The following is a 23,075-nucleotide window of genomic DNA, read 5'->3' on the forward strand; positions in this document are numbered from 1 at the left end:
ATAAATAAATAAATAAATAAATAAATAAATAAATAAATAAATAAAATCTTTATTAAAAAAAAAAAAAGGATAGGGATGCCTGGGTGGCTCACTGGTTTAGTGCCTGCCTTCCGCTCAGGGCGTGATCCTGGAGTCCTGGGATCAGGTCCCACACTGGGCTCCCTGCATGGAGCCTGCTTCTCCCTCTGCCTGTGTCTCTGCCTCTCTCTCTCATGAATAAATAAAATCCTTTTTTTTTTTTTTTTTTTAAGAAAAAAGGAGACTCTGTCTCCCTTTCTTTCTCTCCTTTCCCACTAAGGAAGGACAAAGTGAGAAGGCAACTATCTACAAGCCAGGAAGAAACCTCATACCAGAAACCAAACTGGTCAGCACCTTGGTCTTGGATTCCCAGTCTCCAGAGCTATAAGAAAGAAATTTCTGTTGTTTAAGACAACCAGTGTGTGGTGTTGTTATAGTAACATAAGCAGACTAAGATAGCATGTAAGAAGATGAAACACTTAGGAATGAATTTAACTAAGGAGGTGAAAAATTTGTGTACTGAAAACCACAAAACATTGCTGGAGGAAATTAAAGATCTAAAGAAATGAAAAGACATCATGCTCATGAATTGGAACACTGAATAATTTCACACAGCAATACTTGTTAAAGTGGTCTACTGATTCAGTCCCTTTCAAAATCCTTGCGATCAGGGATCCCTGAGTAGCGCAGCGGTTTGGTGCCTGCCTTTGGCCCAGGGTGTGATCCTGGAGACCCGGGATCGAATCCCACATCGGGCTCCCGGTGCATGGAGCCTGCTTCTCCCTCTGCCTGTGTCTCTGCCTCTCTCTCTCTCTCTCTCTCTCTCTCTCTGTGACTATCATAAATAAAAATGAAAAAAAAATTAAAAAAAAAAAAAACAAAACAAAATCCTTGCGATCTATTTGTAAAAATGGAAAAGATGAATCTCAAATTCATATAAAGCTGCAAGACAGCCAAAACAATATTAGAAAAGAACAACAAAATTAGAAAACTTACACTTCCCCATTTCAAAACTTACTCCAAAGGTATAGTAATGAAAACTGTGGTACAGATTTCTTCCTGCTATCCAAAAATAGAGCTCCTATGAAAACTTTTATAAACTGAAATGGCATAGAGTGAAGAAGTAATTAACATTAATTTACATGGAAATTTTTAAAAACATTCTCAGACCCGTAAAATAATCTTTCTCAGGTTTTTCCAATACTTTTAAGACACATCTTGCTAATGGATGCACAACATAAATCAAGATTAAGCACAGATGCTCACAGACCGTGTAAAGCTACAGTAGCTTGTTACCAAGATGTAGTTGCCAATGTTGTTCCACCCTTGAGGCTCAGGGTGCATGCTGTCTCTCTAAAGGGTCACTATAAAACAAATGCTGAACACTTTTTTGTCTTTTAACCTTTTGTTGTAAAAGCAAAAATCCTTTTCAGATTTCTTTCAATTAATGAAAGCAGGTACTAATGTAGGCCTTTTATAAAAGCAAAGTGGCATAACACAAACTTTGATACAGAACAGACATATAGACCAATGGATTAGAATTAAGAGTCCAGAAACAAACCCATACGTGTATGGCAAATTGATTTTTGCTATGGAGATCAAGACAATTCATCGGGAGTAAGAATAGTGTTTTCAACAAATGGTTCTGGGACAACATGCAAAAGAATGAAATGAATCCCTAATACACAACATATACAAAAACTAACTCAAAGTGAATCAATGACAAGCTCTCTCCATGACTCTAGTCCACCTTGTGGGACATTTATCAACCAGTTGTAGCAAGAAACCTAAGTCCATTTACAGAGAACTGTGTATCTGGATCCACTTGGATATCTGATCACCTTCCATATCTGATCAAACTCTTAGTCGCCACCCTTGGTGTCTGATCACCCTGATCTGCCTTCAGTCAGAATCCCATCAAGTCAGTTTAGCCAGATGTTAAGAAACTTCCATCCACTTACCCTCCACCTCTCTTCCTTGGCTATAAATCACTACTTGTTCATGCTGTGTACTTGGAATTGAGCCCAGTTCTATACAGAGCCTCTTGCCTTCTTTTGCAATAGTTCCTAAATAAAATCTGTTTTTACCACTTGAACTATGTCAGGCTCTGGTTGTCTTTTACAGTATATTACCCTTCCCCCAAATTAAAAACAGGCACTAAATACTTCCAAACAAATATTCACAGCAGCACTATACACAATAGTTCAATTGTGTAAATAACCCAAATGGCCATCAATGGACCAACACAAAAAACCGTGTGGTATACACACAGAATATAACACATAAAACTGTGGTATATACACAGAATGCAACAGAATATAGGGCATAAAACGAAATGAAGTACTGATACTTACCATAAGGTGGATAGACCTGGAAAACATTATGCTAAGTGTGAGAGAACATAGACCAAAAAAGGCCACATATTCCATGTTTTGTGAAATATCCACATCGTGTAAAGTATTAGATGAAAGTATTAGATGTCTACTAAGGCCTAAGAGTGGGAAAAATGGAGACTAAATGCTTAATGATAAAAATGTTCTGGAATTAAGAGTTGGAATTTGCACATCTTGAATGTACTAAATGCTACTGAATTAGACTCTTAAAGTGTTTCATTTTCTGTTCTGTGAATTTCACCTCAATAGGAATAAAGTTTACACCCAACCAACAACCAAAGTTGTTTAAAGGTGCAGAACGACAATTAGACATTGTAATATCGGCTAGTTATTCCCTTTCTGAATTGTTAGAACTCTTGAGTGAGGTTGCTTCTATTTGTTTTTTGGGATTTGTTACACATTAAACCCACTGCCGTGTGAACATACTACGGGGGGCTGAAAGGCTTGGACTAGTAACTGAAGGAATGGCGACGTTCCCTTTCCATTCGATGGGCTGTGCAACAAACAAACGCTCGTTCCAAGTTTCTTTCACCCTAGAAATTCAAAAGGGCACCCTACACACCACATAGCCACGTCCTACCTCGCATTCTACGGAGCTGGAGGCCCTGCCAGCGAAGGAGCCTGTGGGCGCCGCCCCCCCTTCCGGGCACGAGTCCCCCAGGGCTTTGAGGGGGACCCGCCCCGGCGACGCCAGCCGCCGGCTCGGATTCCTCAGGGCCGCCCGGCCCCCTCAGCTCCTCCTCTTCCGCCCTCAGGCCCCAACTCGCCCCGCCCAGCGCGCCAGGCGGAAGTGCAGGCGCGGAGCAGGCCGTCGGTTGAGCTGCGACACGCCCGCGAGGGGGCGTGCGGGGCGAGCGTGCGGCTTGCAGCGCGGGGCCACTGGCCGCACGTCGCGTCCCGGCCGAGCCAGCGGCGCGGTCCTGAGACCCAGCGCGGCTGCGTCCCGCCCAGGTGGGCGGGGGGCGGGGGCCGGGGGGAGGAGGGGAGAGTGGCGTGCCCGCCGCGGACTGGTAGGCGCGCGAGATCTTGGCCGGGTCGGAGGTGAGCGAGCGGCTTCCGGAGCGGCTTTTCGCGGCTTGCCAGAGCCGCAGCGCCGCGGGGGGAGGTGTTCCCAGAGACCGGGGGGCTGGGCCGGGCCGGGCTGAGCCCTCGCGTCGCCTGGGAGTCGCCTCGGTCACCTCTCCCAGTGTTTTGAAGCTACCCTTTCCGTTGTAATTTTGACTTGTGGATTCCAGGTACAGGTATTTCCGAAAATTCCCAAGAATTTCGCCTAGCGCTTCTTTGGGGGCGGGTTTCTTGGTATCCATATTGTGACAAGGCTGTGGGCCCGGTTGGTTAGTTGTGGCGCTACGCTGGTAAAGCCTAAGTTGATTAAAAGAACAAAGACAAAAACTTGTGAACAGTTGAAGAGTCAGGTCGGTCAGGAAAAGCAGTGGATTCGATTGCGACTTCTACGGCCGGATTAATTGCTGGTCCTCGCCGTGGTTCCCGGGATTTCAGGAATTAACTTAATAGCAAGCTATTCTGGAGGGCATCTCTTGGAACCGCCGCTCAGTAGGGGCTGCGTTTTCCTGAGTTCCGTACGTTAAAGGCCCTGGCAAGAAAATAGACCGTGATTAGCAAGATTTTCGGGGTTAGATTGAGGACAGTGTGTGAAGGTTGAGAAGCATGATAGCAAGGTAGATCGAAATTAAGAGAAAGAAAAGATGTACATTAGTCTAGGCAAAATCGGGTCTTTATTAGCTTTGCTTTTTAAGATCTAAAAACGAGGGCTGGTTCGATGGCCTGGAGGTCGTAAGTTTTAGTACAGAGAACCTAAGATCAAAAATCGAGAGAGGTCTGGATTCCAGGCTGTTGTGTGATCTTGGGAAAGCCCTTCATTTTGAGTGCCTCAGTTTGTAAAATGGAGACGGTAATTACAGTGTTTTCACAGAGTTCTGGTAAATCCTATGTAAAGTCATAAAGTTGGGTTTGTAAGTTGTATACGTAGTCAATGGTTTTTGTCTGTAATATTTAAAGTTGCTAAGCCTTCCTTCCTCTTTCTGTTTCCCCCAAATTAGTGACAGATCTAATTTTAAAGTCATGACATTTTGCCTGTTACCTGCTTTACCTTCATCTTTAGATTCAATGATCAGGAATTTTCACCTTAATTTAAACTCATAATAAATCCACAAACTGTTGAAAGGTAGGATTAATGTCTTACTCACTTTTTAAATTATTATTCCTGGAACTTGTATGGTGCCTGTCATTTTTTGTTTGTTTCTTAAACCCAAACTGGCAAAACCTAAGCTTTGGGGGCCCCTAAAAAGCCAAAACAATTTCACATGGAAAATACTGTTTTCTGTCCCTTGAGGAAGTGCTTTTTAGAGCGTAGTTGTGGAGACATACAAGTTAGAGGGAGTTAGCCTTTGAATCCCCTGGAGGAGATTCAAAAAATGTTGATCCCTAAGCCCTACTCCAGACCAGTTGATCAGAAAGTAGGGCATGAGTGTGCCACTTTTTTTTTTTTTAAATATTTTTAAAGATTTTATTTATTCATGAGAGACACAGAGAGAAAGAGAGGCAGAGACGCAGGCGGAGGGAGAAGCAGGCTCCATGCAGGTAACCCAACGTGGCACTCGATCCCGCGTCTCCAGGATCACACCCCGGGCTGACAGCGGCGCTAAACCACTAAGCCACCGGGGCTACCTGAGTGTGCCACTTTTTAAAGCTCCTCAGGTTATTCTGTTGTGCTGCCAGGGTGAGAACCCATGTGTTAGAGGAATGAGATTCTTCAGTGTATCCAGTTTGCTTGAGGAGGGCAAGTGCTGGAGGGGCTGGAACTGTATCTGCAAAATGGAGCTTGGGATGTTTGGGGGAATATCTTGAAAGGATTTTTATCTGCAGGTATGATAAAATGCATGATTTGTAAAGTGAACTGTATAGTGATGAAGGTTAGTGGATAGATTATTACAATAATCCAAGAGGCACAATGAGAACAGCAACAGTGGTGAAGGAGAGAAATTTGAAAGCATTTATTCTTTTCTATCCTGGATGTTAAATATTTTGAAGAAAACGAGTAATGCAAACTTTATTTTACTCTATCTAGTTAAAGCTGTACTTTTCAACAATTGGAAAGATTGTGATAGGTGATTTTTATAGTTGCTGATTATTTAAAAAAGCGTTCATAAGTTTCTATTTCTCAGGTCATTTTCCTTAATAATGAAATAATCTCATTTTTCTTAATAGGTTTATGTTAATGTGGGGGTTTTATTGTTTTTGCTTTTTTAGCACCATAAAGATTTATATTAAAGACATGGTTTTCACCCCTCTTCATCAACGCACATAAGTTTTCTCTTCTTTCTGGACCCCTATTTTATACCACAATGGTAAGCTATAGCTCATTATGTTCTTATTTGTGTTTTAGAATGTTCTCTTCCTTTATCTCTATAAAAATAGTAGTGTTACATGTACAGAAATAGTCATGTATGCCCAAGTGAACCCTCCCTGGGAAATTACTTAGCAATCACCTGCAAAATCTTCTCTAGAAAATAAGGGGCTCATCTCTCAATTCAGTGTTATAATTATGTCTGACTCAAAAAAGATAATTTATCTGTCCTTATGTTTGTGAAGCATTAAAAAAATACTTCAGTCTGCCATAGTCAAATCACTGGCAAGGAGGATGGGTATAAATACAAATGACTTGGGGGGGGGGTTGCCCAGGTTTCTCATATTTTAAAGTTCCTCATAATTTTAGATTTTTTTTTTTTGGTCTAAAAACAAATGTAACCTGCTTACTACAAATAACATTTTAAGCAGCATCAGTGTTAGCTCCTCCCCCCTTTATAAGATTTTATTTATTTATTCATGAGAGAGGCAGAGGGAGAAGCAGGCTCTCCGTGGGGAGCACAGTGAGGAACTCAATCCCCAGACCCTGGCATCACGCCCTGAGCCGAAGGTAGACCTGAGCCAAAGGTAGATGCTCAACCACTGAGCCACCCAGGCATCCCCAGTGTTTGCCTTCTAATCGCACATTTTTGTTCACTGACTTAGAATCATTAAAAATACTTGGGGCAAGGCATTTTCCTTTTGCCATTAAAAATTTTAAAGACAAAGGGGGAAAAATCACTTTATTGTGTTTGAAAGAAACAGTAATAAACACTGACCGCAGTGTTGAATAAACCTTTGAAAACATTTATATATATACTCTTCTGATCTTGTGTTTCCACCACTGCCCTGTTAGAGAAAATTAGAACTGTTGCAACGAGGTGCTGACTTCCACTTAGATTTAGATTTTTCATTCATATTAGCTGTTACTTTCCTCTTAAGTGTTAGAAGGAGATGATGAATAAATGATGCTTACAAATACAAGCAGTTATATCTCACTAGAGCTTTTGAAGTTTTGATTTCACAAGATGAGTTTGCTTGAGAAGATTAACAATAGTCACTTGCTCTAGAGTATATATTTGTGTTTATTCTCATTTTTTTATATAAACTTACTTTAAGATTTTAAGACCAAAACAATTAAAAGAACCTTATATATTTGTTGAGAGGGAATATCAAGGGTTATGGTTTTGTGGTGGAAAATGGTTTACATTCAAGAATCTCCTCTTGAAACCTGGGAACCAATTTCACTAGGAATTTGCTGCTTACAAGATTTTTTTCATAAAAAAATATAAATTTATTTTAACTGAACTTTTTGAAATGATGGCATATTTCAGACTTTTTTCACTTTTTCATTTTAGATGTTTAGTAATGTAAGTATTCTTTTTTTTCTTTTTTTTTTAAATTGCAGTCTAAAAAGACCAGCTATTTTGTAATCATGAATTCTCCATTCCTAGGACTAGGGTAGCAGGGCCACTTAAACCTTTACATGATTTCCAAAGGTTGGCAGTATTTATTTTTCCTTTTGCTTTATTGGGATTTTGGTGGATGCTAGTTTTTATCCCATGGAATTTAGTAGGTTGAATTACTAGAGTCTACAAAATAAAACAAAAATTTAGGCCCTTGTAAATAAAAAATGAAAAGTTCTCTGCCTCTCAATGGAACTAATTATAAAGAAGATGTGGTGTATTACTCACATGAGTGGAATATTACTCAGCTATCAGAAAAGATGAATACCCACCATTTGCTTTGACATGGATGGAACTGGAGGGTATTATGCTGAGTGAAATAAGTCAATCGGAGAAGGACAATCATGTGGTTTCACTAATACTTGGAATATAAGAAATAGTGAAAGAGATTATAAGGGAAAGGAGGGTAACTGAGTGAGAAAAATTAGAGACAAACCATGAGAGTCTCCTAACTAGGAAACAGGGTTGTGGAAGGGAAGGTGGGTGGGGGGATGGGGTAACTGGGTGATTGGCACTAAGAAGGGCACTTGATGGCATGAGCACTGGGTGTTATTACTGTATGTTGGCATTGAATTTAAATAAGAAAGAAAATGAATTAAAGAGGACTATCAGGCACTTGGATGGCTCAGTTAAGCATCTGCCTTCTACTCAGGTCATGATCTCAGGTGGGGTCCTGAGATATAGCCCCTCTACCTGCTTCTCCCCCTCCTACTGACCCCCCACTTGGGCTTGCTCTGCCTCTCTAATGCTCTCTCACTCTTTCTCAAATATATAAATAATTGTTTTTAAAAAGACTATCGTTGTTACTGAAAAATACTGTAATCCTGTATGGTACCCAAACCACTTCTTCTAGAGATATCATTGGTGTTAAACTTGCTTATTTAAAACTAATACTTTTTATTCTTAGATGTCATTACAAAACAAAGTTTTATAAATGAAGGGAGAACTTCCCTTCTTTCTCTAGCCTTGATAAAAGAGTCTCAAAGAAATGGATGAAGGGTGGGAATCTTTAAGTTCTCAAACCCTACATGCAGGAATAAAACTATTATTTCATTCTAGATGCATTTCCTTTTACATTTTAATGTTACTGAGTCTATGATCAAGGGCATCTTACAATTATAATTGGCTGCATTTTTTTCTTAATATTACTTAGGATACTGATGCATACTTACAGTTGATGATATCTTAAGTCATTGAAACATGGTAATGATAGTTATCATTTTATTGCATTTCTGTTGGGCACTGATTGTCTGCATTAAGGAATTAGGAATTTCTAAATTGGTGTTAGATACCAGTATGTCAGCACCCTCAATTTTCAGCATTCCTAGTGGATTAGGAGACTTTATCTTTGGTTCACTTTAATTGCATACTTGATGGCCATATATTTTAATACTTGAATGGTGCTCTTAATATTGAAGAACTTGAAGTTTATAAAGTGGTAGTAGTTCCTATCTACAACCTTTGCTCTGTATCAGCCATAAGCACTAGCCAGAAAAAAACCTTTTAGCATTTCTTGTATAATTTATTGTCATGATTAGGTACCCGAGAATGACATGTTTTTTCTTTGTAATATATCTTGAACATACAGTGGGGTGGGTTGAGGATATCAAATAAAGGAAAATATGTTAGATGTGCTTTAGAAAATAAAATCTATTTAAACATTTAATTTAAAATATTACATGTATATTAAATTACTTTTTGTAAGAATAATACGAGATAAACTGTTTACTTTTTACAGCAACAAGCTTTAGAACTAGCTTTGGATCGTGCTGAGGTGAGATATGATTAAGTTACATATTAAGTAGTGTTTATGTCTTAATTAACAAAACTATTCTAAGAGATTTTTCTTTGTGGTTGTCAAAGGAGTACATTAACAGAATTTTAGGGTAAGTATGCATATAATTTAGTTATAAATATATAGAAATACTTTGTGATGATGTTTGGGTCATCTGTTATTTGGAATTCTTGGATAATGTGGAATAAAAATTATTGAACAAAGACATAGAAATTTTAAAATTGTTTTCCTGTTTTGATAAGTTTTCTAATTGTTCAATTAAAGGGAAAGATAGTCCAAGAATATGGAGAGTTCTTGCAGTTAGATATGCTAGGCATATTCTAAACAACCATAAAACATTTTGAGAATAATTCTGACCTGTGAAATCATAGTCCTGAAACTGTATGATTTTGCTTGTAACACAGTGAAATACTGTGCTAAATTTTAGTGCAGTTTAAATTTCACTTGCTCATAACGTATATCTAGAAATTAAGTAGTTTTTCCCACAAGGTATAATTTAATGTGAATCAGAGACTTGAGTGACTGATTTTCTTAGTCTTAACACGTTTTAAGTATACTTAAAATATAGCTGTTTATGCACTAAGCAAAAGGCAAACTGTTTTCATAAACCTTTTTTTTTTTTTTTTTTTTAGTATGTCATTGAAAGTGCCCGACAGAGACCTCCTAAAAGGAAATACCTGTCTAGTGGAAGGTATAAATACTTGATTGATATCTTAGATTATTGAAAGTATGATGATAGCTACCATTTATTGCATTCCCTCTGGGCACTGTGCCAGAAATGTTATAGGTACTTTATATGTATTAGAAATTTCTAAATTGATAATAGCTACTATATCCAATCCAACTTCACTCCCAATTTGGGGGAAATTGGGGGGGGGGGAATTAGAGAAAAATCCAAATTAACATTTCATTTTGTGATAATTATAATAATCACATTATTTTGTTTCATTAAATTTTAGAAAATCTGTATTTCAAAAACTTTATGACTTATATATTGAAGAATGTGAAAAAGAGCCCGAGGTTAAGGTAAGTATAAATGTTTTATGTTATTGTTTTTGAACTGTAAAGGAAGATGGACATTTGAAGCAGATCATGATCTATACTTTTGTGAGTAGACTAACATCTTTTCTAGCTACACGGTAGCCTATTCTGTAGCTGACCCACAGCCTTGGCTAATCTGGCACCAGGTATGGATTATCTACTTGGGTAAGAGAGATGAATAGTGCTTGCTGAATAATGGAAAATATTTCCTTGAGAAGCCCAAAGAAGCAAAGCTACCCTGTATATTATCTTTTGCTCTGCCCACCCCCAAGTGATTTGTAGACTGAAGACAGGAGGAAAAAAGTAGCCTTTTTCCTCATGATGATTTGTACTGGAAAGTTAAAGCTATTACAAGGATGTGTAGGAAATTCAGGTGTGATAATAGAAGATGAATTTGGTCACAAAAATTCATTCTGGCCCAGGTTAACTTAACTCATTTTTATTTAGTATAAAAGTATGAGCAATATAATGTAACAAATTGATTTTTTGATATCTTTTGCATTCTTGAGTAATAAGAGCCTTAAAAGACTCTATGACTTCTCTAAATATGAATACCATTGTGTTGTTTCTGCAGCACATACACTAAAAATGAATCCATTTGGGGCTTGGGTGGCTCAGTCAGATAAGCATCCAACTCTTGATTTTTGCTCAGGTCATGATCTTGGTCCTGAGATCAAGCCCCCATGTTAGGCTCCATGCTGAGTGTGGAGGCTGCTTAAGATTCCCTCGGAGAATCTGCCCCTTGTGCACTCTCTTTTTAAAAAATTATATATATATATATATGTATATGTATATGTATATGTGTGTGTGTGTGTGTAGTATATATATATGTAGTATATATATACACTATTTTACATTTTTACTAGTATATATATATATACACACACTATTTTAGTTTTAGGCAGAAAATAAGTGGAATGCCAGTAATATCTAGCTTTTAAAATCTTAACATAGGGAAAGATGATAGATAATTACTGAATAAACCTTATGATATGTTTCTTACAAGTTTTGTTGAAGTATATTTGATATACAATAAATTACATGTGTTTAAAGTTTATATTTTCTAAGTTTTGACATAGTCACCGTGAAACTGTCACCACAATCAATATAACAAACACATCTGTCATCTTAGGGACACAGCTAAGACAGGATACATAAAGATTCTAAATTGAGGTTGGCAGCCATTATCTATCTGCCAGCTGAATCTAGCCCACTGCATGTTTTTGTAAATTTTTTTTTAATGATATTTTTTTTATTCATGAGAGACCGAGAAAGTCAGAGACATAGGCAGAGGGAGAAGCAGGCTTCCTGCAGGGAGCCACTGTGGGATTCAGTCCCCATACCTAGGATCATGCCCTTAGCCGAAGGTAGACACTCAACTACTGAGCCCCCCAGGCGTCCCTGTTTTTGTAAATTTTTATTGGAATCCAGCCACAACCATTCATTTATGTCTTGTCTGTCGCTGATTTCCGGGTACAATAGCAGAGTTACATATTTGTAACACAGACCTGATAGCCCACAGGCCTAAAACTGTCTAGCCCTTTAACAAGAAATTTTCTGACCTGTTATTTTACTCACCCCAGAAGTAAGTGGGGAGAGATACTCAATGCTGTCACAATTGATCTGACTGTTCTGTCTTATTAGGTTTTCTCTACACTTGAAAATACTTAAAAATTTTAGTCTCTCTCTGTTAATCTTTTTTTTTTAAGATTTATTTATTTATTTGAGAGAGAGCATGTAGTGGGGAGAGGTAAAAGGAGAGGGGAAGAGAATCTCAAGCAGACTTCTCACTGAGCACAGAGCCCGATTTGAGGCTTGAGCTTATGAAGCTGAGATGGTGACCTTAGCCAAAACCAAGAGTCAGACACTTAACCAACTCTACCATCCAGGCACCCTTCTACTAATTTTTTTTAAATAGTTAAATTGTTAATTTGCTAATCATTTTTTTAATTTTCAAAATGCTGGGGAGGTTTTATTCCATGGTTACAATAAATCAATTTATCATTTATTTCTGCATGTGACTGTATATATACATGTTTAATATAAAATACTCAAGTGTATTTTTGAGATCCTGCAAAAATATTCATGGACTCAATTTTTTTATAAGTAAAATTTGATGAAATGAATTTTAACAGCTATATATGTGAGGTTCATTTTAAAATGTGTGTTTCTAAAATAATGGACTTTTAGGTATGTGTACTGTATTTCCTGATGATTTTCTTAACAAAATGGTTTGTAAAGAGCTATTATATTGAATTTATATAGGAAATCACTTAAATTCCTTATTTCCCCTTACCAGCTAGGTATCTTTGAGCCTAGCATTACAACTAACTAGAGCTGTTGAATTTTATGATCTATTTTATGCCAGAAAATATTTTAAAAAGTACAATAACGGTACAACTTAAGATAATACCACAAGTTCTTTATGTGTAGATTTATACTTAACAGTAAGTATATGGTGTCTGTGCTTTATATATTTGCGCTTAATGGTTTTATATTTTACTCATTTAAATATTTTTGTTATATTCTGCTTATGTATGCAAAGATACGTATTTTATATATTTTTTTATTTTTTTATAGATTGCTTTTTGTGGTATGAATTAATTTGTAGAAAACATAGTAATTAGATCAAAATTGAGTTTACTTAGGCATCCTGTATTTGATGGCTGTCATGTTTGTGAATCTTCCCCATATATTCAGGATCATATGTGGAAGGAGCACAAAAGATTAATTCAGATCTGATTTTGTTAGACCATAGCATTTTTGTTAAGGTTATGCTGGATTATTTTCATGAGCTCTGCCTCTTTTTAAAGCAGAAATTAAGAAGAAATGTGAATTTATTAGAGAAGCTTGTTATGCAAGAGACCTTATCCTGTTTAGTGGTCAACCTATACCCAGGAAATGAGGGATATTCTCTGATGCTCAGGGGGAAAAATGGATCAGGTAAGAACCTGCAGAGAGCTGTAGCCACAAAAAATCCATCTGCAAGGCAGGATGTGCTATCTTTTAGAAGTAGTTTTTCAACCTACTAGGTGGTCTGTCCCTCAGATCAGTGATGATAAAAGAAGATGTGAGTCCAAATTTTCCTTTTTACAACGTGTCTTATTAGAAAATATCTGTAAGATGATTACCTTTGTGAATGTGCAGTTGAATTACAACTGCGGTAGGTCTTGGAAGTTAAATTATAAAAGACCTAACATTTAAATAATTGTCACAATTTTCTGTCTATTACTATTTTACATTTTAAGGTAGCATACGGTGTTTTATGTTTTTCTTCTTTATTTTGAGTAGACTCTGAGTCTGAAATTAAGCAGACTCACTGCCTTTTGAATAATTTTCTTATTTGGTAAGATTTATTTCTATTAATGTAAACTTGAAAATGGAGTTTTGAAATATAAGTATTTTTAGATTTTATCAAAGAGACATCTAGAAATTTGATATGGTGATGATATGGGTTCTATAAGGCAGTCATCCAGTTAAGGATTTTTTTGTGTTGTTGATAGTTATAAAATGTAACAGAGAATTTTGTTCTGTAAGTGACCATTTTTCAGATGAGGTAGCAAATTATCGTACTGATTTTTAGATTAGATTTGTAGTCTTCAAGGGACTTTCAGTTACCAGGGTTGGAATTTTATCATATTCTGATTATTGTACTGCTGGCTGTGGTTTGCATTTTGTTGTTACGCCAGATTCTTTTCCATGGTGTGTTGGGGATTTTCTCCTTTCTGACCTAAAATTGTATACAGTTGGTAAAGCCTTTTAGCAGTACATGAAGTGATTCATTTATAAGGCTTAAATAAAGGATTTTAGAAAAGTTTTGGAGATTTATTCTCATTTTTTATGGAACTTCATTTAAATTATGTATGTAAGGTTTGCAGTGAGCCTGATCATTTTTCAGAAACTTTGTTTTAATATTAAGATTCTGAGACCATTCGACTGCCTTATGAAGAAGGGGAATTGCTTGAATACTTGGATGCAGAAGAATTACCTCCTATTTTGGTTGATCTCCTAGAAAAATCTCAGGTACAAAATCTTTTTCTTTAAAATGTCATTTTCTTTAAAATGTCATTAGAGGGTTATCTGGGTGACTCAGTCAGTTAAACATCTGTCTTTGGCTGAGGTCATGATCCCAGGGTCCTGGAATCAACCCTGTGTCAGGCTCCCTGCTTAGCTGCTCTCCCAGCTTGTGCTGTTTCTCTCTCTCGGATAAATAAAATCTTGAATAAATGTATAATGTCATTAAATTTGTCAACTCTATGGTCTTTGTTATAAGTGATAATTATGTTCTCAATGGTGATTAGAACATGAAATGAGACATTATATATATAGTTAAATGGTAACCCATTTTACCGTGGGATACTCATCCTTTAGGCTGTACTGAAATGTGTAGATTTAGTTGATTCTTCTAAAATTGCTTTAACAGTTCATTTGTCACACATATCCCTATACCTGCAATCAAGATTATGGGAGAAACTACTTCTTGGCTTTACTTCAGCAGTACTAGGTACTTAGAAAAAGAAGCCATCTGATGGAATTTTCGATTTTCTCCTAGTCCTAGTCAACTAGCATCCACAGCTGTGTTGATACTATCTGCCTGCTTTTCTGTTAAAATGAAGTCTGCTGTTCCTAAGAAATTCTCTCTACTTGTATTCTGGATTCTCTTCCTTCTCAATTTGCATCTATGACCCCTCTCTCTTTTAGCATCTGTTTACTCCCTTTTTACTAGATAAAGAATACAAGTGGGTTGTACTATATCTCAACTTAATCCTCTCTTGACCCCATGTCCTTTTGCAGTTGCTGTTCTATAATTCTGCTTTTCTTGACAATAGAGTTACTCACAAAGTTGTCTGTTATCATTCTATTTTATCTCATCCAGTTCTTTTCACTACCTACCTCTTTCAGCATTTATAACATCACCATTCTACAGAGGTGACTTTGTCAAGGTCACCAGTAACGTCCATGGCACAAAGTCAATTGGTCACTTTTCTGTTCTCATTTTAATTGGTCTCAGCAAAATTCAGTGCAAATGACTGCTTCCTCCTTGAAACATTCTTTTGGCTTCTGAGACCTCACATTCTGGTTTTCCTCTTCTCTCTATTCCTTCCATCTTCTTTACTGTCATCTCTATTCCACTCATAAATGTGTGAGGTTTTCAGGGTTCAATCCTACCCCCCCCCCCCCATTCTTTAGTAACACTCTGTCCCCGGAGGATGTCAATCAGTGTCATGGGTTTTAAAATGACATTTAATTTGTTGCTTATATCTCTCTGCATGACTGTTCATTCCGTCAAGGTCCAAACTTCTATTTACTGGGGTATGTAATAGATTCCTCAAACTTACCATGACAAGAATAAAGCTTTCATACCAGTTTCAATCTCTGTAATCTCGCTTTCACCTTTCACGTTCAGTCCATCAGCAAATGTCAGCTGTACCTTCAAAATATTTATGGTCATGACCTGTTGTAGTTACCTTGCTGAACTTTTTGCTTTCATTCTAGAACCCCAGAAATCAATTCTCCATGGAGAGTTAGATAAGCTTACAAAACAAAAATTGGAAAAAAAAAAACAAAAAACAAAAAAAGGTTCCTAGCTTAAAATTGTCTAATGTCTTCTCATTGTACAAAACCCCTGCCTTCTCTTCTTCATCTCCTGATTCTTATCTTTACTCGCTACACTGCAGACATCTATGATTCTTTACATATTAAAACACACCAAGTTTATTCCTACCTTAAGACTTTTTATCTGCTGTTCCTTCTGTTTGGATGATCTGTGCCGATTTCTGGCCCTTTGTTATGATTCAGGCCTCAGCCAGAAAGTCACTCCCTCAAAGAGTTTTTTATTTGATCACACAATCTAAGTTAGCTCCTCTCTATTTTATTTCCTTTCTAGCATTTATCATCATCTAAGATTATCTTGTTTATTTCTGTACGTGTTTATTCCCTGTCTTCCCATATTAAATGTCATCCCACCACCACCATCTCTGTATCTGTGAAGCTTCTTGGATTGTGCCTGGCATATAGTTCACATTGTCGTTTTCAATAAATACTCGTTTAAAAGAATGAGCATAATAACAACTCCTAGCATAGAAAGTCACAGTTCCCAGTAAAAGTTCTGAAAGAGTGAAAAAAACCTAGTACTATAAGTGCCTATAGCAGGTTGTATTTAGCAAGACTTAAGTGATAAATGTTCTTACCTTTGGCCTGGAAAATGGTATGTTTAGCTGAAAATTATTATTTATATTTTTAGTTAGCTTCTTTTGTTAGTAAAGACAGTCATATTTCTGAAAATCAGAAGCCGAAACTCTGGCAGATTTGATTGACAGTGTATAACAAAGACAAACTATAACAATGACAGAGTTAGCAAATTATAACAGTGGGCCAGTGAACATCAAGAACAGCATTTCCAGTGATTTATAACATTAATAGAATATAAATGCCAAAACTCAAATCTATAATTAGAAGCCATTAAATGATTTTAAACTGCTTCTTGAGTCATAGTGATGACCATAAAATAATTCCTTGGAAAAGTTTATATAGTGGTAAATCCACCAGTAAGGAAGTCCACTTAAGATTATGTGAGTGGTCAGAAGCATTGCATAAGCATGTAAAGAACCTGAACATTGAATGTAAAAATACTTATGTAGTCTTTTAAAAAAGACAATTAAATATTTTCACTTAAAACAGGTTAATATTTTTCATTGTGGATGTGTCATAGCAGAAATACGTGACTACAGGCAGTCCAGTAATATGAAATCTCCTGGTTACCAAAGTAGGCATATTCTCTTACGACCAACAATGCAGGTAAGGAATGTTTAATTATTTTACGGGTGCCTGGCTAGCTCAGTCAGTGGAGCTGTTGACTTTTTTAATCTCAGAGTTGTAAGTTCAGGCCCCACTTTGGAAGTAGAGATTACCTAAAAACAAAACTTTAAAAAAAGGGAATTTTAAGTTTTACTTAAAGTTTTATTTATTAAATATTTTCATATGTTTGCATGTCTACATATTAATGTATTTCTTAAATTTTATATTTTTTTAGACTTTAATCTGTGATGTACATTCAATAACAAGCGATAACCATAAATGGACCCAGGTTAGTTGTTTTTTAATCCCAAACAGGCAAAATAAAGGGTAGAACAGTACTTACCATTAAGTTAAGCAAAAGATATTTTACTCATAATTTTATTCATGAGTAAGTTTTAGGATTCCTTTATGAGCTTTAGAAGTCAGGGGTCTCTTCATCCATGCAGTAATTGCTCAGGGAACTAAATAGTTCAGTCCCATTTGCTTTAGGACCATGGTGAAACAGGGTCAGAATGCCTTCATCTGCACAACGTGTGAAACTTAATTTTTTTTAATCCCCATTCAAATAGAAGAAAAATATTTGTTTTTATACCATGGATACAATAGATGCTGCTTTTTTATTATCTAGGATGCTAAAGCAGGTCTAGCCTATCTTTTTGCCATTCATGCCTGTTATTAGGCAAAAAGCCTAGCCAATTAACTCTCCAGTGCTGGCTCAGTGTATATTAGGTACCACTCTGCTGCTATAGAGGAGAAGAGTTACTAAACCCAAGAAAATATCAATAATGAAAATTATCTGCAAAATGTGGTTATGAATAAGATGCAATCATCAGTAACTGTCAAGTGTTGTGTTTTAGTTTAGGCTATAATCTTCACCTGCAAGGTTAAAAGCTATTGAAAGAACATTAAAAACCAAAAAAAAAAAAAAAAAAAAAAAAACCAACCCTTATTGGTCAGCATAAGAAGTTGCTAGGATATCAGTTTCTTATTTTGAATGTTGATGAATAAAGGGAGAGATTGTAGCATTTTTATTCTGCCTTTCCTGTATGAACTCTATGTTAGATAGCCAATCAGTGATTAGGAGAAAATTATTTAGAAAAACTAGATCTTAAAATTTTTCTCCACAAGAAGAATAACTTTTGTAGCTGTATGTAGTAATACTTGTTACCTAGGCTTAATGTGGTCATTTTGCAGTGTATACAAATATCAAATCATTCCTGCACCTAAAAATAGTGTGTCAGTTACATCTCAGTAGAAAAGAGGGAGAACATACAGAATTATCTTGATACAAAGTAAATGTTAGTAGAGGACATTTCTTACAGGCAGATGCATAGTTTCTGTCTTTGAAAACTACTACCTGGGGATGCCTAGGTGGCTCAGCTGTTGACCGCCTGCCTTCAGCCCAGGACATGATCCTAGAGTTCCGGGATCGAGTCCCACATCAGGCTCCCTGCATGGAACCTGCTTCTTTCTCTCTGCCTATGTCTCACAAGTAAATAAATAAGATCTCAAAATAAAACAAACAAAAAAATACTACCTGCATCTTTACACAAAAGTTTATTTTCTAAATTTGCATTCATATAAACATGGATTTAGACTTAACTTTTGAGAGTATAATACATTCAAATATTGCTTTATTAACGATTTTAAAAGGTTCCAGTAAGAATCAGGAAGTATAGAAGACCACTTGCATTTCCGATATTGGAGAGTATTTGAATTTCTTTGAATGAGATGCATTCTAAATGGTGCTTTTGTAATTAAGGATTCCAAATTGCAAAAATTTTGTTGTGATTTCACATATTATAGATATTAATAGTATCTCAACTTAATTTTCCTTGAATTTTATACCATTAAATGTTGATGTAAGCTCCATAACATTCCTGCCTGATGGGTAATCTTACCACAATTGAAAAGCTGACACTCACAACTACTTAGCACATATTATACATAGCCTCAAGGAGGGCTGGGGGTAATAATTACAGCTAATAGGTACAAAAGAAATAAATGGATTTTTTAAAACATCAATTTAGAAGTATTAATCTAGACAACTAGAATTCTTAGGTATATAAACCATTAGATCATAGGTTCATAGTATTTATAATGCAGAGATCTGACTAACCCCACTGGTGTAAAAGGGGGACAGTCATTCATTGTGTTTCTCCTGGTGTGATGCAAGAGAAAGTACAGATAGTGCCTATTAGACAAGAATTACTGTCTTAAAAGGCAGAACAAGAATTAAATTAAGCTTCTAGATCTAGTAGTTTACTAGGAATTCAGGAAGTAAAAGAAACTATTAAATGACAAAGTGAGGAAGCAATCAGTCAGATCCAGTTAAAGTCCACAGGGAAAGAGTTGGTCAGATCCAATAAACAACTGCATGAGAAAAGGGGAAAAAAATGAGAAAGAGGTGATCATTACAGAATTTTAAAAAGATGTTTAAGAGATAAAAACCAAATATAACTATAGACTTTGAGCTGAAATTTTAACAAACCAACTAAAAATACACTGGAGATAATGGGAAATTTAAAGCCAGACTGGATGTTAGAGCTCCTATCAATTAGCAATGCATGCTTAAGTTTTTTCAGATAAAATAATATAACCTATTTTAAATTACTCCAGCTAAACAAATATGTTACAGGGGCAGTTGTTAAATGAAATGAATGTTGGTACATGGGTGTCACTATACTTCTGTCTTTTTTTGTGTATGTTTGAAAATAGCCATAATAAAAAGTTGAACTGTTGAAAGAAGCAGTGTTTCTTTGTTTGCAAAAATTCTTATTCAGCAATAGTATTAATTGACTCATTGACCATAAAAAATTTAGTTGTTGCTATTAAAATAACTTAATCATTAAGCAACAAAAAATGGAATGCAGTAAAGCAATACCAGTAAAACACTTGTATACAATTTGAAATTGGGCATATAGAGTGTATACAGTGTTAGTGTGTTCATTTTTATTTTTGTAATGAAGTTAAGCTAAGTATAGAATGGGAGTGTTAATCTCTGTGTTAATGAAAATTCTATGATCCATCATGAATCTGTAAGCTTTGTGGAAGCAGATTTATCTGTTTTGTTCACTACTTAATCCTCAATGCTTAGAATAGGCCCTAACACATTAGGTGCTCAGCAAATATTTGTTGAATTAATGAATAGGCACTCTTACAACTTGACCATTTTGGACAAATTACTGAATTTTGAAAAATTTGTATCTGTTATTGACGTTTGCTCTTAATACATTCTAGGAAGATAAACTGTTGCTTGAGAGCCAACTGATCCTCGCTACAGCTGAACCACTGTGTCTTGATCCTTCTATAGCAGTAACCTGCACTGCAAACAGACTGCTTTATAACAAGCAAAAGATGAATACACGCCCAATGAAACGGTAATTGCCTTTGTAGATAGGTAAACCAAAGGATGCTCCTAGGCAAGTAGCTTTAAACTTCCCTATTTATGGCATCTTTTCCCTCCAAAGTATTTAAGTGCTCTGATTTTTTTTTAAATAGGAATTTAATGGCCTTATTACTTTTTTTGTGTATTACGGTTTTTAAATACTGTCTGCTTTATATTGAAATGGTACATTCTCTGCATTTTGTGAAAGAATAAACTTCTAAAGTTTAGAGTGTTTACCAAAGAGAGGCTGAGAGAGACAAGTATAAACAAAGAATAATTTCTTTATTAATTACTAATAACCAATAACCTGTTTGTTTTGATAATATTGCTTTTCAAGAAATGATGTGGGGGTGCCTGGGTGGCTCATTTGGTTAAGCATCTGCCTTTGGCTTAAGTTATAATCCAGGGGTTCTGGGATAGAGACCCTAGTCGGGCTCCCTGCTTAGCAGGGAGTCTGCTTCTCCTCCTCCTCCTCCCCACTTGTGCTCTCTCTCCCTCTCTCAAGTAAATAAAATTGTGGAAAGAAAGAAACAATTTGAATTTATTTTTGAGATCTGGTAAAATATCACAGCCTGGCAAGTTAGTTTATAAGCAGATGCCCCTTTTATAACGTTGTAATTTGTCTTTAAATGTCTTAGCTATCTCCTCTACTTACATTAATTTGGGCTACAGTTATAATTCGTTCGTCATTAAGTACTCTTGACATAATTGTTTGAATTGCTCACTTTGGATAATCTTCAAGTTTGAAGGATTTCAAAAACCCAATTTCTAAATTCCTAAATTTATTGTGTAAACAGTGTATGCTAAAGAAAAGATACAATTTCAGAAATAGTGAAATAAGTCCATATAAGATCAGTCAGCAGTTCTTATAAAATCTCTCTTTCTCTCCACATCTCCATGCCCACTGCTAAATCTTTTTGTTAAAGTCACCGTCATCTTCATCTTGACTTCTGCAGTAAATTTCTATTCAACCGATCTTCCCGCTACTTATCTTTGCTCCCTTCTGGTCTATTTGCCAGGTCAGCAAACCTTAATATCTTTTAAAAACCTCAAAGGAGATTATGCCACTGCTTGCTTAAATTTCCCTAAAAGCTTCTCATTGTACTTCACATTAAATCAAAACACTTCACCATTGATCTGTAAGGCCCGTTCCTCATTCTCTGACCTCATCTATTTAATGTGGCCACATCTATTTTCTGTCTTTAAAACAGATTAAGTTAATTCTTTTTTAGTTTTTACGTTTTTCTCTGTACTTCAGATACTCATTCCCAGATCTTGTCTTTTTTGTTTGTTTGTTTGTTTTTAGATTTTACCTGTTTGCTAGTGAGAGAGAGCATGAGCAGGGGATGCAGGGGTGGGTGGAGGCAGAGGGAGAGGGCAAAGCAGACTCCTTACCAAGCAGGGAGCCCAATGCAAGGCTTGATCCTAGGTCCTTGAGATCATGACCTGAGCAGAAGGCAGACGCCCAACCAATGAACCACACAGGTGCCCTCCATGATCTTTTCATAGCCAATTCCTTCTTGCCATTCATGTCTCAGCTCACACATCATTTCTTCAGTCAGTCCTTCCTTTATCTTACCTAATGTTGCCCTCTCTATCTCTGACTCACCACAGTACCCTGGTTTTCTTTTGTTTTGTTTTTCCTCCTACTGATCAGTGCTCTCTGAAATGATCTTACCTGTTTACATATGAATGTTTTTTTTTTCCCTCTGGACTTCTTAGTTCCATGGTGGCAGGAATTTTGTTGGTCTTGTTCATTTTTGTTTTACCATTGCCTGGGACTTTGCTTGGCAAGAGGTAGTGTTCTACAGATATCTGTGATTTATATATATAATGCTTACTGATCTAAATAGAGATTTTTTATTTCTTTAATTTTGTTAGTTTGACTCTTAATATTTCAGATGTTTCAAGAGGTATTCCAGGTCGTCTCTGAATCGGCAACAGGATCTGTCTCATTGTCCACCTCCTCCACAGCTAAAATTACTTGATTTCTTACAAAAAAGGAAGGAAAGAAAGGCAGGTCAACATTATGATCTCAAGATATCTAAAGCAGGAAATGTAAGTATGTGTTTTTTTAAATGAAGCTTATTATTATGTCAGAGCTCTGCTCACTTTGAACTTTCAGCGTATTAATACTGTTTTTAATTTTCAGTGTGTAGATATGTGGAAGCGGAGTCCCTGTAATTTGGCCATACCTTCTGAAGTGGATGTAAGTCAGTTCATGAATTGCACTTATTTTCTTTTTTTTTTTTTTTAATTTTTATTTATGATAGGCACACAGTGAGAGAGAGAGGCAGAGACACAGGCAGAGGGAGAAGCAGAGGGAGAAGCAGGCTCCATGCACCGGAAGCCCGACGTGGGATTCGATCCTGGGTCTCTAGGATCGCGCCCTGGGCCAAAGGCAGGTGCTAAACCGCTGCGCCACCCAGGGATCCCTGCACTTATTTTCATATAAGGTTCCTAAATTTAACTAGTAGCAGCTTATACTCTAGGAAAACAAACACTTAACTTACAAAGTAATGATTTTTTTTTAATCAGTAACTCATTTTTAGAATATTTTAAGAATATTCTTTCACATTAACTTGTGTAAGAATAACTGCTTAATACATTTGTATTGCTGTAAAAAGTCTGTTTAGAGTAGGAATAATAACCAAGGAATTTTTAAATATAGAAAAAGATGGTAATATTACATAATACGTATAAGATGTATTCTTTTTTCATAGTATTTCATTATAATTTCCTGGTAATGCTACTTTTCTTGAATTAGTTAAATGTAAAAATTAACAATATTAGAGCAGTGGCCAAAATTA

At 36.3% G+C, this 23,075-nt stretch overlaps 2 protein-coding genes across 29 annotated transcripts in view; one reads left to right on the top strand and one right to left on the bottom strand.

Annotated features, from left to right (window-relative positions):
* Positions 1 to 3,718, bottom strand: part of LOC140616562 (uncharacterized) — a 417,503-nt gene extending 413,785 nt beyond the window's left edge. Inside the window, exon 1 of the mRNA XM_072797182.1 lies at positions 2,992 to 3,718. Coding sequence (XP_072653283.1) covers positions 2,992 to 3,718 — 727 coding nt within the window. The remainder of the gene's footprint in view (positions 1 to 2,991) is intronic.
* Positions 3,217 to 23,075, top strand: part of SUPT20H (SPT20 homolog, SAGA complex component) — a 39,873-nt gene continuing 20,014 nt past the window's right edge. For 3 of the 28 annotated variants that reach the window (XM_072797301.1, XM_072797316.1, XM_072797324.1), the window contains exons 1-12: positions 3,462 to 3,646; positions 5,682 to 5,779; positions 8,982 to 9,017; positions 9,671 to 9,729; positions 9,998 to 10,064; positions 12,893 to 13,022; positions 13,999 to 14,102; positions 16,761 to 16,877; positions 17,113 to 17,166; positions 20,118 to 20,257; positions 22,167 to 22,323; positions 22,418 to 22,474. In XM_072797301.1, the coding sequence (XP_072653402.1) occupies positions 5,777 to 5,779; positions 8,982 to 9,017; positions 9,671 to 9,729; positions 9,998 to 10,064; positions 12,893 to 13,022; positions 13,999 to 14,102; positions 16,761 to 16,877; positions 17,113 to 17,166; positions 20,118 to 20,257; positions 22,167 to 22,323; positions 22,418 to 22,474 (924 nt within the window). In that variant the 5' untranslated portion in view covers positions 3,462 to 3,646; positions 5,682 to 5,776. Of the gene's footprint in view, positions 3,363 to 3,459; positions 3,653 to 4,471; positions 4,597 to 5,681; positions 5,780 to 8,981; positions 9,018 to 9,670; positions 9,730 to 9,997; positions 10,065 to 12,892; positions 13,023 to 13,998; positions 14,103 to 16,760; positions 16,878 to 17,112; positions 17,167 to 20,117; positions 20,258 to 22,166; positions 22,324 to 22,417; positions 22,475 to 23,075 lie in introns of those variants that run through there. The other 25 variants (XM_072797318.1, XM_072797309.1, XM_072797322.1 and 22 more) reach the window with 18 other exon arrangements.

The sequence above is a fragment of the Canis lupus genome, chromosome 24, assembly GCF_048164855.1.
Source record: "Canis lupus baileyi chromosome 24, mCanLup2.hap1, whole genome shotgun sequence".
NCBI lineage: Eukaryota > Metazoa > Chordata > Mammalia > Carnivora > Canidae > Canis > Canis lupus.